Here is a 14,824-nt window from a genome sequence, read left to right as displayed (position 1 = left end):
TTTCGTTACGAAATCACTCGCAGCTAGCTGATTTCGGTACAAATTCAGTCTGCTAACTTGCGACGCGCGGTCGCCGAGTTGTCGCATGCATTTTCGTACGACAGGTAGCCGCTGTAGTTTGATTCGTAACGAATCATTGGTAGATGATTTCTGTTCGAATCAGTCATGCTAACTTGTGCGCGCCACGCGCGCAAGTGTCGCTGCTTTTCTCTGACGAAATCACTCGCCAGTACTGATTTCGTCACGATCATCGCAGTAGGTTGATTTGTAAGAAATGCACTCGCCAGTAGCTGTTTCGTAACGAATCACTCGCAGTAGTGATTTCGTACGAAATCATTCGCAGTAGTTTGATTGCGTAACGAATCACTTGCATAGTTGATTGTCGTACGAATCCTTTGTAGACTTATTTGCTAACTGAATACAGTCTATTGCGACGTGGGCGTGCCTGTGGGCGCAAGTGTAGATGATTTCGTACAAATCACTTGCAGTAGCTGATGTTCGCTTAACGAAATCACTCGCAGTAGCTGTTTTCTAACGAAAATCCATCGGCGTAGTTTGATTTGTAACGAAATCACTTTGTAGATTGATTTCGTGACAATTCATTTGATTTCGTAAAGGAATCAGTCTGCCGACACTTGGCGCCATAGGCTCTGAGTACCCTGGCGGGACATAGACCTCGATCTCAGCTGTCATGTGGCGAGCTTGACTGGTACCCGTTGCACTTCCTCGGCATTATCCTTCGCGCTTACGTAGTATCCATAAACCATCTTGCTTCGCTCACTGTTTGTGTTAGCGTGTGCTTCTTCTATATCTATGGTCTGTCCTAATCAGCCAGCTAGCGTGCGGCGGCCGCGACCTCCCCCTTGCACAACTTGCATGCAGCATACCCCTTCCCACTCAGGACTATGAATTGAGCAGCCGAGAGCGCCATCTGTCGTGGAGTTTGCGTGGTGTGACGTTTGTTGCAGATGGCATTCTCTTTGGACGGGCGATTTACAGGAAATTCGTCGGGCATACTAGCGTGACAAGAGTGTAGAGACCATTAAGACTTGGTAGTAAATAGATTTTGTATTTATTTTAGCCATTATTTTTTATTGAACGCTCCAACCTAAGTGCCTGTGGCTGTCGGCTAAACCATAAACACATAGAAATTATCAAGATGCATGACTCCTTCTAGCGACGGTCTGCCCTCCTTTTTTGTTTCTGGAACTACAGCAAACATTAGCGCTGTTTAGTAGGTTCGTCGCATGGAAGTTTAGGTTCATTTAAAATGTTTCTGGTATAGCAATGTGGTTTAGGCTAGGCGTATTGTCTATTTCTTTCATATTTCTGTTAAGCGTGTCATATTACGTGTAGTTTTAGCACTGTTCAGTTTCTTGTTTTGCGCGGTATTAAGCAGTTCAGCTAGGTGCGGCGTCGGCTCGGTTTACGTTGTTTTAGTCATGTGACTCGCCGGTTCCTGGTTTGTCGCGTATAAGGTCTGTTGTGTCGTTGGTGCGCGGTCATTTTGCTGCTTTGAGCCCGTATTTATACGTTCGCCGTGCGCTCGCCGCTTTCTTCACGATGACCATACATTGTAGTGTTGGCATGTCTCTTGGTTCTCTCTAATTTTTCATATTCGGATCTTTGTTATATAACGTTGGGATATAGTGACCATTACTGACATGGGACGTATATTTAAGTGTGCTTATTTGTTTAACTGTTTTCCTGCAGTGTGCGCTACGCATGTGTTGAGTAAGACATTTGGAGATATCAAAGATGGACGAGTTGAGGTTTGATTTTCACGCACGGAAATGTATAACGGAAGATTTAATCGCATTTTAACATATTTTTTTATGGGTTTCTGCATTTTGTATCTTTGCAGCGTATCGCTCACGCTCACGGTCACGCTCTGTGGTTTTTTACATAGAGCGCTTTCGGATACGACGCTCGGATACTAGATGAAATTGATCATTTCCGTTAGGAAAGTACGTACAACTTTTACGGTGTAATGGTTCACGTAACAATACAGATGTAGAAGGTTTTGCAATGTAATGTATATACTTATATATATATATATTATATATACGGCTATAATTATATATTCTATACTATTATATCTGTGTGTGTGCGTGCGTGCGTGCGTGCGTGCGTGTTTGCGCACGTGGATGAAGGTGTGTGTTTGCATGACCCGAATAGCATGTTGACAAGTGTCGAAGGGCGCAGGACCTTCTTTACTTTTACTACACACATAAGTGATATTCCACTCACATGTAGACAGGGAGCAATGTACGATTCTTCGCGTGCTGGGAAGTCGGTAGGGGTTAACTGCGATGTTTTTCATTTTTTCCTTGTGTTTTCCTCTTCCTTATTAGTATAGTAATTAGATGTGGCGATGGCGCTGCTCACAGCCTCTGCTCCCGGTGGTATGATTCACTGGCGAGTACAGTAGATGTATTATTTTGTCAGTGTTCTGTATACTGTACGTGTATGAGTTCACTGATATAAACGTTCGTTTTTTAGCTCATCTGACTGTCAGATGCAGCTTGTAGATATCGCATGATCGTCCGTGAGTCGTGCGTCCGGCTCGCGTTGCTGTCCGTCAACAGTTTGCGCACAAATCTACACGGCTCGAGTACGGATTCGAAGTCGGGACGTGGGCCGGGGGGGGAGATTAATCGAATCGAGTTGGATGTCGAAGCTGGGAGTCAAGGTCAAGGTCAGAGGACGTGTAAAAGAAGGCGGGACATTCCTTCCTTATTAGGGTATGGGCCAAGGAAATGCAGAATTGCGGCACAATCTAAACGGCTTGACTGGGTCGCTGATGTCGGGTATAGCATCATGGTAGGCACAGCCATCAACTATTGCGAATTGGGGTCACATGTCAAATGGTCAATGGGGGCACTTGGGCAGTTTGAGACATTTTCTAGAGGACATGCGGTCTGAGGACGATTGGAAACTTTTTTGTTTCAGCGGTGACTCCATTTTTATGGGCTTTTATTGAAAGGACCATGAAATGTGCTTTCTGACGTGCGAGAGTAGTGTCTGATTAGTCTGAACTATAGCCTCCGCTTCGCGCCGCAGGAGGAGGAGGAGGGGGAGGCCGCTGCGGCGGAGCGGAGGGCTATAGTTCGAGAGCTAGTGTCTGATAACCTTTTGACCCTCAAGAGGGTTAAACATGGATTCCTGAACTGCCTCAATGATATCACAGTGTTCTCATATTCATGGCACATCCATAATCTAGAAACCCAATAAGCCTGGCTAGTCGAACGGGTACAGTGCAGGCGTCACTGATCAACGGTCTTTGGATCGAATCCCATCTGATTTTTTATTATTTACCCGTTTTCTGTATTTTTCCATCTTTATCCATTTAACTATTTTTTTCCAATTAATGCAAATATTTACATTATTTATTTACAACAATTTAATAACAACAAATAATTTGTACAACAATGTTTTTTACATTTTTTTTAATAGGGTTAGTGTAAGGGTTAGGGTCACAATGCACCATAAAACAGGAGTTTCAGGCACGCGATTTGTATCAACCAATGGGATTTGGGAGGTATACAGAATGCAGAAGGTTACTGAGATGTGTACGCAACTGCGTATCTGCATATCTGCGCCTAACGAAGGTGTCACTACGCACGACTTAAATGTTACGTTTATAACCGTAGCAACAGACCTCAGATGAGCCCAGACGCTCTGTGGCTCTTGTTTTATAAAATGTCAAATGTTTGCCCGTCACTCACTCATGAACTCATCCGCTCTAGCTGTTTGTACGTATTCTGTGGTAGGAAGTATGTTCAGCCATGAATAGACGGCAGGGCTGTACATAGCAGAGCACTTAAATCACATGATTTAAGTGCTCTGGCTGTAGCCTGTGGGGGGGGCAAGGGGGCAGCTGCCCCCTAGATTTTGGAGCAAAATTAAAAAACAAGCTTAGCTAATAACCGTAAATAACCCTAACGTGATTTTTTGGTCACTTATCCGTGAAAGCCTTGTCTCAGACCCATCCCTACCACACTATGGACGTTGATCAAGAGCTGTGCCCATCGCTCATCATTATACACAGTTGTCATAAAATTTTGCCCCACCAAGGAATTTGTTCGGCCTATACGGCCCTACCGGACGGCAGTTAGAAGCAGTTGCAGTGCCAGACAGGCGTTGCAGTCAGAATTAATGCCCATACCTTGCATTTAATCCATTTGCATGGTTACTCTAACGTTTTGCATTTATTATAACTTGTGACATAACCGCCGTGAAGCGGAGCGTGACACTAATAATCCTTGCGTTGTAGTGTCTGTCTGCTGTCCACTGTCTGGCGCATCCGAGCGTACCAGGTAGGTGCACTAATCTCTATAATAAAATTAAAGTTATTATAGAGATCAGTGGGTAGGTGCCGGCGAATGCCACACACACAGCCACAGGTCGACTAGAAAACGTTACATAGAATGACATATATGACGGCGATGATGAAATAACAGAACAAATTCAGAATTAAACTACGCCATATCGCTGAAATTTGTCGAAAGAGTGAGTGAGAGAGAGCGCGCGTGAGAGAGAAAGAGAAGGAGAGAGCGAGAGAGAGAGAGAAAGAGCGAGAAAGAGACAGAGCGTGCGATGACGAAAACCGCGTGCGTGCGTGTAAACCACTTATCTCTATTATACTAACTAGTTAGTATAATAGAGATCAGTGGTGTAAACACATTATGGTGATTATTATAGGAACACATATATATAGGAGTGATGGCGGGACGAGAAGAAGGGCGTATATTGGAGAGTCCGTTCCCACATGTTGATGTACCCGACGTTTCGGTGACCGATTTTCTCGATCAATACTCTTGGTTCAGCCAGAGACCAGATGCAATAGCTCTGGTAAGTATACGAACTCTGCGTGTTTGCTAGCTCTAGAACTATTATAGCCTTCTATACAGCCTTCCGCTATATAGATATATAGCTTTCCGCTAGATATAGATATAGCTATATAGCTATAGATATATTAGCCCTCCGCTAGATATAGATATACAGCCTTCCGCTTCTATATAGTCTTCCGCTATATAGAACTATATAGCCTTCCGCTCCGCCGCAGGACGGAGGAGCGGCGCGGTGGAGCGGAGGGCCATAGTTCTAGAGCTACTTGTTTGCACGCGCTTACCCGTTGGGTTTTGCACGGGGTTTTAATTTGCACCGGTCTCATCTTGTACATATTAATAATATAATAGTATATGATATTATGTTATACTCTTCTCATAACACGGTTTTTATAGTCGCGCAATTTGACCGTAGACTGTAACAGTACAGTAACAGTACAGTAACAGTACAGTAACATGAATGATATGGTTAGTTTATGGTTGTACGTATCCTGTTATGTCTCTTATCCGATCGACATGCGTGAGGGAGAGAAAAGGAGAATTGATCGCGCGGCTAGCACCGCTACTCTCTCTGGTTCCCCACCCCGAAATCTGGGGGGTTTTCAACGTTACAGGTAGCGAAGTTCTTAGAACCAGATGAGACGGGATACCAGAGAAGTGTTGCCGAAAGGAGGTGTTGATCCTAACCGCTGAGCGCGGATCTTGCGCGCAGTTCCGCAGCACGGCGCACGCGACCGCGGGAACGTCGTACGACAGTATGCAGCGCTGGCAGCTATGGATCCGTGTGCCAAATGCATAGGCCGGCGCAAGGATCCATAGCTGTCAGCGAACAGTCTGGAATTTTAGGGGGGACACAGAGGGCAGAGATTTGGGATGTGTATGTAAACTTGCAGTGAGAGAGGAGAACACGATGGTTACTCGTTTCACACTGCACAACATGACAAGATCATGACGAGCCAGTACGTGCATTCAGCCCTCGTATCACTCGACAAGTGAGTGTCTGCAAATTTGCACTGACATGCCAGAACTGCCAGAATGAAGTGAATTACACCAATGAGGTTCTCCGGGATGTGTTAGCTAGGGGTTTGGCAGACAGTAAGATTCAACTTGATCTGCTCGGATATCCGAACCAGGATATGACTCTCGAGGAGGTGTTCAAGTTTGTGGAGGCGAAAGAGGCAGGCAAGCAATCGGCCAACAGACTTTTGCAGTCACAGGGTGCAGCTGCTGCACGCAGCCTGTACCAGAAAAGCAAAAGATCATCAACCATGGTTAGAGAAGGGACCAAGCCACATGACACTGATACAGACAGTCAGGAAGTGTGCTCGTACTGTGGTAGGAGAGGTCACGGTAAGAGAGACCCACCTCATGTGAGAAAAAATACCTGTCCTGCTTATGGTAAGACTTGCAGGAAGTGCAACAGGCTGCATCACTTGGAGGCGATGTGCCGCAGCACGACCAACGGTGGGCCTGAGGTGTCAATGGCAGATGAGCAGGGCACGGTTTTTAGCGCACTCTGCACCATCTCTGATACCACGTCACCCAGTGCTGTGTTCAGACCTTAGTCAAGACCTCAACCGTTCATACAGCTGTCAGTATCTTGTAAGCAGGCGGACTAGGACGCTCTCGGACTTCCTACCCATGCCGAAACTAAGACTGCCTCCCTCCCCGTAATGGCAGATACTGGCTGCCAGAGCTGCTTGGCCAGCATAAAGATGATCAACTGCCTGGAACTCAGTGCAGCAGACCTCATCCCGGTAACTATGAGGATGCATGCAGCCAACAGCAGAGGGATCAATATCCTTGGTGCAGAAATTCTGAGGTTCGTGGGAAATGATAAGCATGGTAGTCTGTTGGAGACTAGGCAGGTGGTATATGTCACAGACTACTCTGACAAGATATTCCTCAGCCGAGAAGCACGTGTCGCTCTCGGCATAATCACGGATCAGTTTCCAACGGTTGGTGAAGCCCTGTCAGCAGACTCCTCATCACAGTCAAACAGTAAGGGCGGCATCACTACCCCGTGTACCTGCCCAAAGCGTCAACCCCCTCCAGAGAAACCAAAGTCACTACCCTTCCCTATTCACTACCCTTCCCTACCATCCCTGTTCCTATTCATTGGTGTGAGAAGGTGAAGGACGGTCTCGACCAGGATGAGAGGCTTGGTGTCATCGAGCCTGTTCCTGTCGGTGAACTTGTAGAGTGGTGTTTATCATATGGTCGTTTGTGCCAAGAAGAATGGTGAGCCAAGGCGAACAGTTGACTTCCAAGCACTCAACACACATGCTAAGAGAGAAACCCATTACACCCAGAGCCCATTTCCCCAAGCTCGCTCAGTGCCAGAAAATAAGACAAAGACAGTCCTCGATGCTTGGAATGGGTATCATAGCGTTCCTCTGCATGTCGATGACCGCCACCTGACCACATTCATTACCCCCTGCGGTCGCTATCGTTACAGGGTGGCACCTCAAAGATACATTGCATTTGGTGATGGGTACACTAGATGGTACGACCAGATTATCTAGCACAAGCCTAGACTTCTCTGAACATTGGCACTGTCGATACCAAAGTCCATCTCACTAAGATCCTTAGCCAATTCTGCTTGAGGAAAATTAGCCAAGACGTATCCGCTGTTGGAGGAAATCTTGTGCAGGTGCAACTTTCCTCCCTGCTTTAATCTTTCTTACATTTGTTTCATCAAGATTACGGCCAAGTCCTCATCCGGTAACGAGACAAGGCCATCATCAACATAGAAATTGTTGTGCACAAAGTCACAGACTTGGTCGCAGTGCACTTTGCCTTGATTACATGCGGTCTTCCGCAATCCCAGCATAGCAATGGCAGGAGATGGTGCGTTACCAAATACGTGCACACGCATGCGGTACTCGACAAGCTGCTTGGATGGATCATTGTCTTCAAACCATAGAAAACGCAAGTAGTTCCGGTGTTCTGGGTCTACTTGGCATTGATGTCAGGGCTCCCAGTAGCCTCTGAGTGTGAAGCCATTTCGACATCTCCTGAAGTAGGAACCCCATGTTCCCCGCCCTGGCTTTTTGGAGCCTCTCGCCTGTCAACATGGAAGGTCGAACAATGTGACTTGCTGCCACAGTGTTTGCACTGGCTATCTACCTTGCACTCTCGAGCTAAATGCTTACTAGCACAGCACTTAAAACAAATGCCAGGCTTCATGAATAGGTCCTTCTTATTAGCTGGTGTCATAGATTGGAACTGGCGACAGTCGACCAAACTATGTTTTGCTGTACTGCCATGAAGCACACATTGCGGCGACATGGGAAGATCCTGAATGCCTGTCTTTCTTGAGGATATCATCACTGGTCGCTGAGTGTTACTTCCCGCTGTTTTCTTGGCAGCATATTGTGCCTGGCTTACTACAGGGGCCTGACTTGCTTCAAGCTTAAAGCTCGGGACGTTCATCCTCACGCTCATTTTCGTTATGAAATTGGTGAACACCTTGAAAGGTGGATAAAGAACAGAGTGTTCCTTCTTGTACCTGCTTGCATGGTCTATCCACCTTGTCTGCATGAACAATGGCAGCTTGCTGACTATCGGGTTAACACCACACGAAGAGTCTAAATATGCCAGCAAGGGTTTGTATGCGACATTTTCCTTGACAGACTCGATTTCTGCAAGCAAATCCGAAAGCTCATATAGCTTCTTGCCATCTTTGCCAGTTAATTTGGGGAACTGGTCTAGCCTCTCGCGGAGTGAGGCTTCTAGTAACTCTGGGGAGCCATACCTTTGGTCGAAACGTTGCCAGATCTTGACGAGACCTTGAACCTCGTCGTGCGCATTTGAAGCACGAATGCTTATTACCTGCCTAGTGGACTCTGGGCCAAGCCATCTAGTGAGATCTAGTTCCTCTGTAGGGGTAACATCCAACTCCCTAACAATGTTAAGGAAACTGGACTTCCACATCAAGTATCGCTCAGGCTTGTCATTGAACTGAGACAGTCTTGACAACAACAGATCTTTCTTCATTATGTACCTTGTGAAGTCAGACAGCTCTGGCGTTTGCTTTGGAAGTGGGTGAAACTCAGGAGCATCCGGCTTAAGTTGTGGCTGAACATAACCACTTGCTTCTGTTCCAATGTGCTCATCTTCAAGCTGGTGAGGGTGTTGCACACACTGGCACGGCCTCGATGCCGCTTCAGTCTTGCTCTGATGCAGCCTAGATACTTTGCTAACATAGTTAGCAGTTTTCCTCCTAGCTTCTGACTGCATTCCTGTTCTGACAGAGGATTGTCTCTCTACGCTCTCTTCATCTAACATCTCAGTCATCACCCTTAACTCCGCCTCGGCTTCATCAACCTCGCACTTCAATTCTAGTCACTTTAAATTAACATTGATGTCAGCCTGTCGTCGTAGTAATACTGCCTCTTGCTCGGCATATTGCAGTTTAACCTTAGCCGCCTCGGCCTTGACTCCCTGCTTTAGTACTACGGAGCTTAGGTTCGATCCAGCCCTAGAAGGTTTTACTGATGAAGCAACAGAACGGGACTCGCGTCCTGCCTTCTTGCTGTTGTCTAGCTGTTTCCTCAGCTGCCTGCATTCCTCTGTAGCGAGATGTAACGCCATCTGTTTGCCGCTCAGCAGTTCCTCTAGGCGACAGTTCTCCTCCAACAGCTTCTTCATGGCTCCTGACAATCGCCATCACCGGCCGGCGCCTCCCTGTTGAAAAGGGGGTTAGCTGAGGTTACAGATGCAGCACTCTCTACAACCGAGACTGCCTCTGCCTCATCCTCATCTGTTTCTTTCACCACTTTACGTGGCCTGTCTTTCCTCTTTGGTAGTCCCATGTCCAAGATTTTCTACTGTGCTGTCTTATACGCAAAGTTTCTTTATTGCTATAACACTCTCTCGGAAGAGGTAGAAAACTGTAATACATTACAAACGAGATACATGCACTACAATGTACATCATTACATGTTCAAAATATATCCTGATTCCTTGTCTATCGTCACAAACAATTTTCTACCCTATTAGTATTACCGGCCGTTATATAATTGTTCAATTGCGAATAAAATCTTGATTCATATTGAAGTTCTCATTGATTAATGATTACACACTTGTGCTATTGGTATTACGGCTTATATCTGATCGAGGCTCACGCTATGTAAATTTTAGGTAAACTGAAAATTAACATATCGCAATAAGACGAATCCTACACTCACTGCATACACAAATATACACCGTTACAAGCATATTCTAACAAGCCTACGAAGCAGGGGCGTAGCTACGGGGGGCCTGGGAGGGCACGAGCCCCCCCACAAATTTTCTGTGCACCCCAGGTGCCCCCCCCCACTGAAAATTCATGCTTGATAAAAAAAATTGAATTAAAAACAATGCCGTTAGAACAGTATAATACAAAGAAAAGTTGTATATTGTGCCCCCACCCCGACGAAAATGTAAGAGCCCCCAGGGAAACCAGTTGCCCCCCCCCCGCTGAAAAAATCCTAAGCTACGCCACTGCTACGAAGTCTACAAAGTCTATAAAGCCACGACTTATGATGAAGTTAAACAATTCTAACGAATAAAACTATAACCGTATAAAACAACTCACTCTATGGGGGAACCTAGTTCTTCTTAATTATTGCCTAGAAGACGTGCAACCTAAAACACTGTTCTTTCTTTGTGAACAGAATCCGCGCCAAAAGCAATGCGCACCATCTAGTGGCAGCTAATGCAAATTAAAACTTTTATGATCTATTGTCATCGTCTATGGTGTAACATTACAAGCTCAGTGATTATGCCCCAATATTATCAGATTGGTCGCTGGGTTGGACAGCCTCATGAGAGCAATGAGTGGAGGCTGTCGTACAGAGAGCTGCGGGAGACCGTGAGGAGAGTAGCTAGCGGTCTGGCCCGGCGTGGCCTCAGGAAAGGTGACGTCGTGTTGGCGCATAGTTCCAACTGTCCTGAGTACTTGATCCTCGTGCTAGCAGTTTACTCTCTAGGGGCTGTTATGACGCACGGGTTGCCTGGATGTCTTACAGGTGAGAGCATTATTGACCGAGTACGTTACATTATATATCTGTGTCGGGTACGTTCAAATGGCATTGTGGGTGCATCTACTGTGACAAATTAAGTTCTATATTATGTCTAATATTACAGGCAGGAATTTCAAAAGATTTCCTTTATTACCGAAAGAACATTAGACTAAGAGGGAATATCTTCAATGACAATAATTATATTAATATTTAGTTATCTCAAATTAAATTTCATTTGGTTACTTAGCATCAGCACATTTTTCCCTCCCTGCTGACATGACCCGATTGTGAGGACATCATAGAAATGTTGGTATAGCTATATGTGCATGGTTTTCAGAACTCACTAAATCATTAGCTATCTGTTATTCCTCACCTTATTCTATTTCTCTGTGATTTTTATTCTATACGAATCGTATCTTGGAGCTCTCGTATCTTGGAGCTCTCGTAGCTGGGAGCTCGTATCTTTGAACGTAATGGCTACAAATTTGACTAATTTCCCAAATGTAAAAAAGTTTTCTGTACGCACGTACTAAATATGCATGCATATACTTGTCATCTGCTTTTAGAGGAGATACTTTATAAGCTGGATATTGCAAAGTTCTGTGGCACTGTCAAGTTCTACGTTGTAGCTAGTGACCTGCTCACAACAGCGAAGGAAGTACTCCAATCTCATGGAAAGAACATGGTAATTAACCATCTGTTCTGTATGCCAATTGTCCGTGATGTTGGTGATGCCAACTAACTCACTAGTACTGTCTAGTAGGTGACTCCTATATATAGAAATTGTTTTATCATCTAATTATTATCATGCAATATGTAGAGTTGTTAACGTATAATAGCCATATGAAACGTGTGTTCCATGCTCTTTTAGATCCCGATTTTAATTGGGAATGCAGTGGATAAAGATTTCATACCTTTTACTGATTTGCTGGAAGACAACGGCGACTCATTTCCTAAAGACAACCGTGTTGAATCCGGGGACTTGGCTGCCGTGCTATATTCCAGCGGAACAACTGGTCCACCAAAGGGAGTACCTTGGACTCACAAACAACTCGTGGCTCAGATGAGCGTGCGGAGGTATTTATTGTAACTGGACCACGAAGTAGTAACAATGCCCTTATTGCAACCACAAAACTTTTATAGCAATTAACCACAAACAATTATTGATTCCGGCCAGGCTCACCATGCAGTCTGTATCCAGACATTACCATATTTCGAATTTTGATAAGAAATGGAATCCAGAAAGAAATCCAGAAAGAAATGTCACCTAATGGTAACCCACACCTTTTAAGGTCATAGTTCTCGAAATGAAACTGTAATCCGGTAAATGCAGAGAAAATCAGCAGTAAGTATAGCATGCACACTATACTATTCATAAAAAAACGTCTTGAAATTAACAAGTAAATTAAGTATGGGGTCGTAGCTCGTGAATAACGTTATCAGTTCGCCTTTCCAGCATTAACGTCAGAGAAGAGGATGTATTTCTACTATCGGTTCCTCTAGCACATGTTGGTGGCACAGTATTACCACTAAACGGTTTTAGTCACGGTGCTGCATTCCTAGCCATACCTTACCTCAGCACTCCTGAGCACTACAGCAAAGCTGTTAACAAGCACAAGGTAATTGTATAATAAAACATTTCATCACGACAAATTTAAGATTCATTACTTTCATTCTAGGATATTTGGGCTATTCTAGTATATTACGTGTTATGTGACCGTTTCAACAATTGACACGTATGATATAAATTCAATTTTAGTATTATGCCTATATATAGTTATATTTTCAACTAACATTTGCACTCGTTTAATATTTTATCTAAAATAGTGTTACTGTTTCAACCTAGGTCACTTTTCTGTTTTGCATCCCTCCAATGATCGTGAGCTTAGTAAAGAATCGCTATGATCTGCCAACGCTGCAACGATGTGACACAGGTGGCAGCACCTGCGGCCCAGGATTTCTCAAAGAAGCTAAAATTACATATCCAGGAGTCACCATTAACGCTAGTAAGTTTTTTCATTAACAAATGCTAATATCGAAAAGTGAAGAGACATGTTGAAAATTACAACCACCTCAATTTAATAGATTTAATAATTACATACATTGCAGTGGCCATGTCAGCAAATCTTCAGCGTCGACAATACGATAAGTAAATAATAACATATTAATTACTCCCGACAATAAGCCTTATCGCCAATCGTTAAATATCACCCAGATGCGCCCCGCCGCAAAGCATGATGGGATGGAAAAGGGGGCAACGATCGGCGCGCAATAGATAATATTACGCGAACGCTATGGGTGGATAGGAAAGGGTACTGAAACTTATTATATCGCGCAACGAGTTGAGGTTACATGTCTATGAAATCTAGAGGAATATAGACACAATGTCTTAGGCTATAATCTCTTGTAAATTTTTAAGTTTGTTGAAGCACGACTAGTCTAATTAATTACTAAATAAAATGCGAAAACCGTATCGCGCATGAGGCGCCTATTGCGTGGCACCGGCTATACGCACGGCTATGGGTGATAGCGAAAGGATACTAACTATTATATCTCGCCAAAACGAGTTGAGTTGCAATTCTAGAAATCATAAAGGAATATAGACAAGTCTTAGCTATAATCTCTTGTAATTTTTAAGTTTGTGGAAGCACGATAGTCTAAATTAAATTACAAATATATGCGAACGGTATCGCGCATGCATAGCTGACGCTATTGTCGTGCAGCCGCTGCTTAACCGCTCGTGCGGCGGGCGCGCTAGTAATTGCGACCTTTTCCTATCCATTGACGCATTGGCTGTTCCGATTGGCGATGAAGCTAATATACGTTTTATCTCACCTATTTAGGCATCTACGGAATGACTGAATGCGGGGCTATCATAACCGCCTCACAGGGATTCGAAGCAGCAAGCAACAAACGCGGATGTCTTATAGGAAACCCTGTCGCTAACTCACAAGCCAAGGTATTCAGTAGTATAATCCATTTCGCCTTCTGTGTTGCTCACAGAGTGATTATAGCCGAGTGCGCAAACAGTTGCGGTTGGTTGGATGCAGTTTCCTAATAAACAACAAGAAATATTGCCACGCAACAAATCAAACGTGATCACAAAGAGGCAATAATAAGCCAGTTCGTAGTTAGCCAATGGGTTGTATGACGTCACAGGTCACCGGGTCATTTGTGACAAAAATCGATGAAATCTCGAGTGCGGCGTGCGCTCTCGGTTCAGTACGTATATGTACACGTATTCTGTGTACGTGTAGGCCTAGACGTACGCATGTGTACGTGCACACACACGCACGTGTACGTGCAAACATACGCACGCACGCACACACCTGTACGTGCACACGCACGTACGTGAACGTGCACACGTACGCACGCACGCACGTGTACGTTCACACGCACGTGTACGTGCACACGCATGCAAGCACGCATGTGTACGTGCGCACGCACGCACGTGTACGTGCACACGCATGCACACACGCACGTGTACGTGCACACGCATGCACACACGCACGTGTACGTGCACACGCATGCACACACGCACGTGTACGTGCACACGCACGCACATACACACACGTGTACGTGTACACGCATGCACGCAATCACGTGTACGTGCGCACGCACGCACGCACGTGTACGTGCACACGCACGCACGCACGTGCACGTGCACACGCACGCACGTGTAGGTGCACACGCACGCACGCCCACACGTGTACGTGCACACGCACGCACGCCCGCACGTGTACGTGCACACGCAGGCACGCCCGTACGTGTACGTGCACACGCACGCACGCCCGCACGTGTACGTGCACACGCACGCAAGCACTCACGTGTACGTGCACACATACGCACGCACGCACGCACACACCTGTACGTGCACACGCACGCACGCACCAACGCACGTGTACGTGCACACGCACGCACGCACCAACGCACGTGTACGTGCACACGCACGCACGCACCAACGCA

General features: G+C 45.5%; 1 protein-coding gene across 1 annotated transcript in view; it reads left to right on the top strand.

Annotated features, from left to right (window-relative positions):
• Positions 1-4,281: 4,281 nt before the first annotated feature.
• Positions 4,282-14,824, top strand: part of LOC106806295 (4-coumarate--CoA ligase 1-like) — a 14,885-nt gene continuing 4,342 nt past the window's right edge. Inside the window, exons 1-8 of the mRNA XM_014808183.1 lie at positions 4,282-4,319; positions 4,705-4,854; positions 10,636-10,864; positions 11,425-11,543; positions 11,730-11,935; positions 12,315-12,477; positions 12,705-12,864; positions 13,702-13,817. Of these exons, the coding sequence (XP_014663669.1) occupies positions 4,726-4,854; positions 10,636-10,864; positions 11,425-11,543; positions 11,730-11,935; positions 12,315-12,477; positions 12,705-12,864; positions 13,702-13,817 (1,122 nt within the window). The 5' untranslated portion in view covers positions 4,282-4,319; positions 4,705-4,725. The remainder of the gene's footprint in view (positions 4,320-4,704; positions 4,855-10,635; positions 10,865-11,424; positions 11,544-11,729; positions 11,936-12,314; positions 12,478-12,704; positions 12,865-13,701; positions 13,818-14,824) is intronic.

Source organism: Priapulus caudatus, unplaced genomic scaffold (assembly GCF_000485595.1).
Source record: "Priapulus caudatus unplaced genomic scaffold, Priapulus_caudatus-5.0.1 Scaffold152, whole genome shotgun sequence".
NCBI lineage: Eukaryota > Metazoa > Priapulida > Priapulimorpha > Priapulimorphida > Priapulidae > Priapulus > Priapulus caudatus.
Note: the sequence above shows the minus strand (reverse complement) of the source record. Positions and strands in the feature narration are given on the sequence as shown.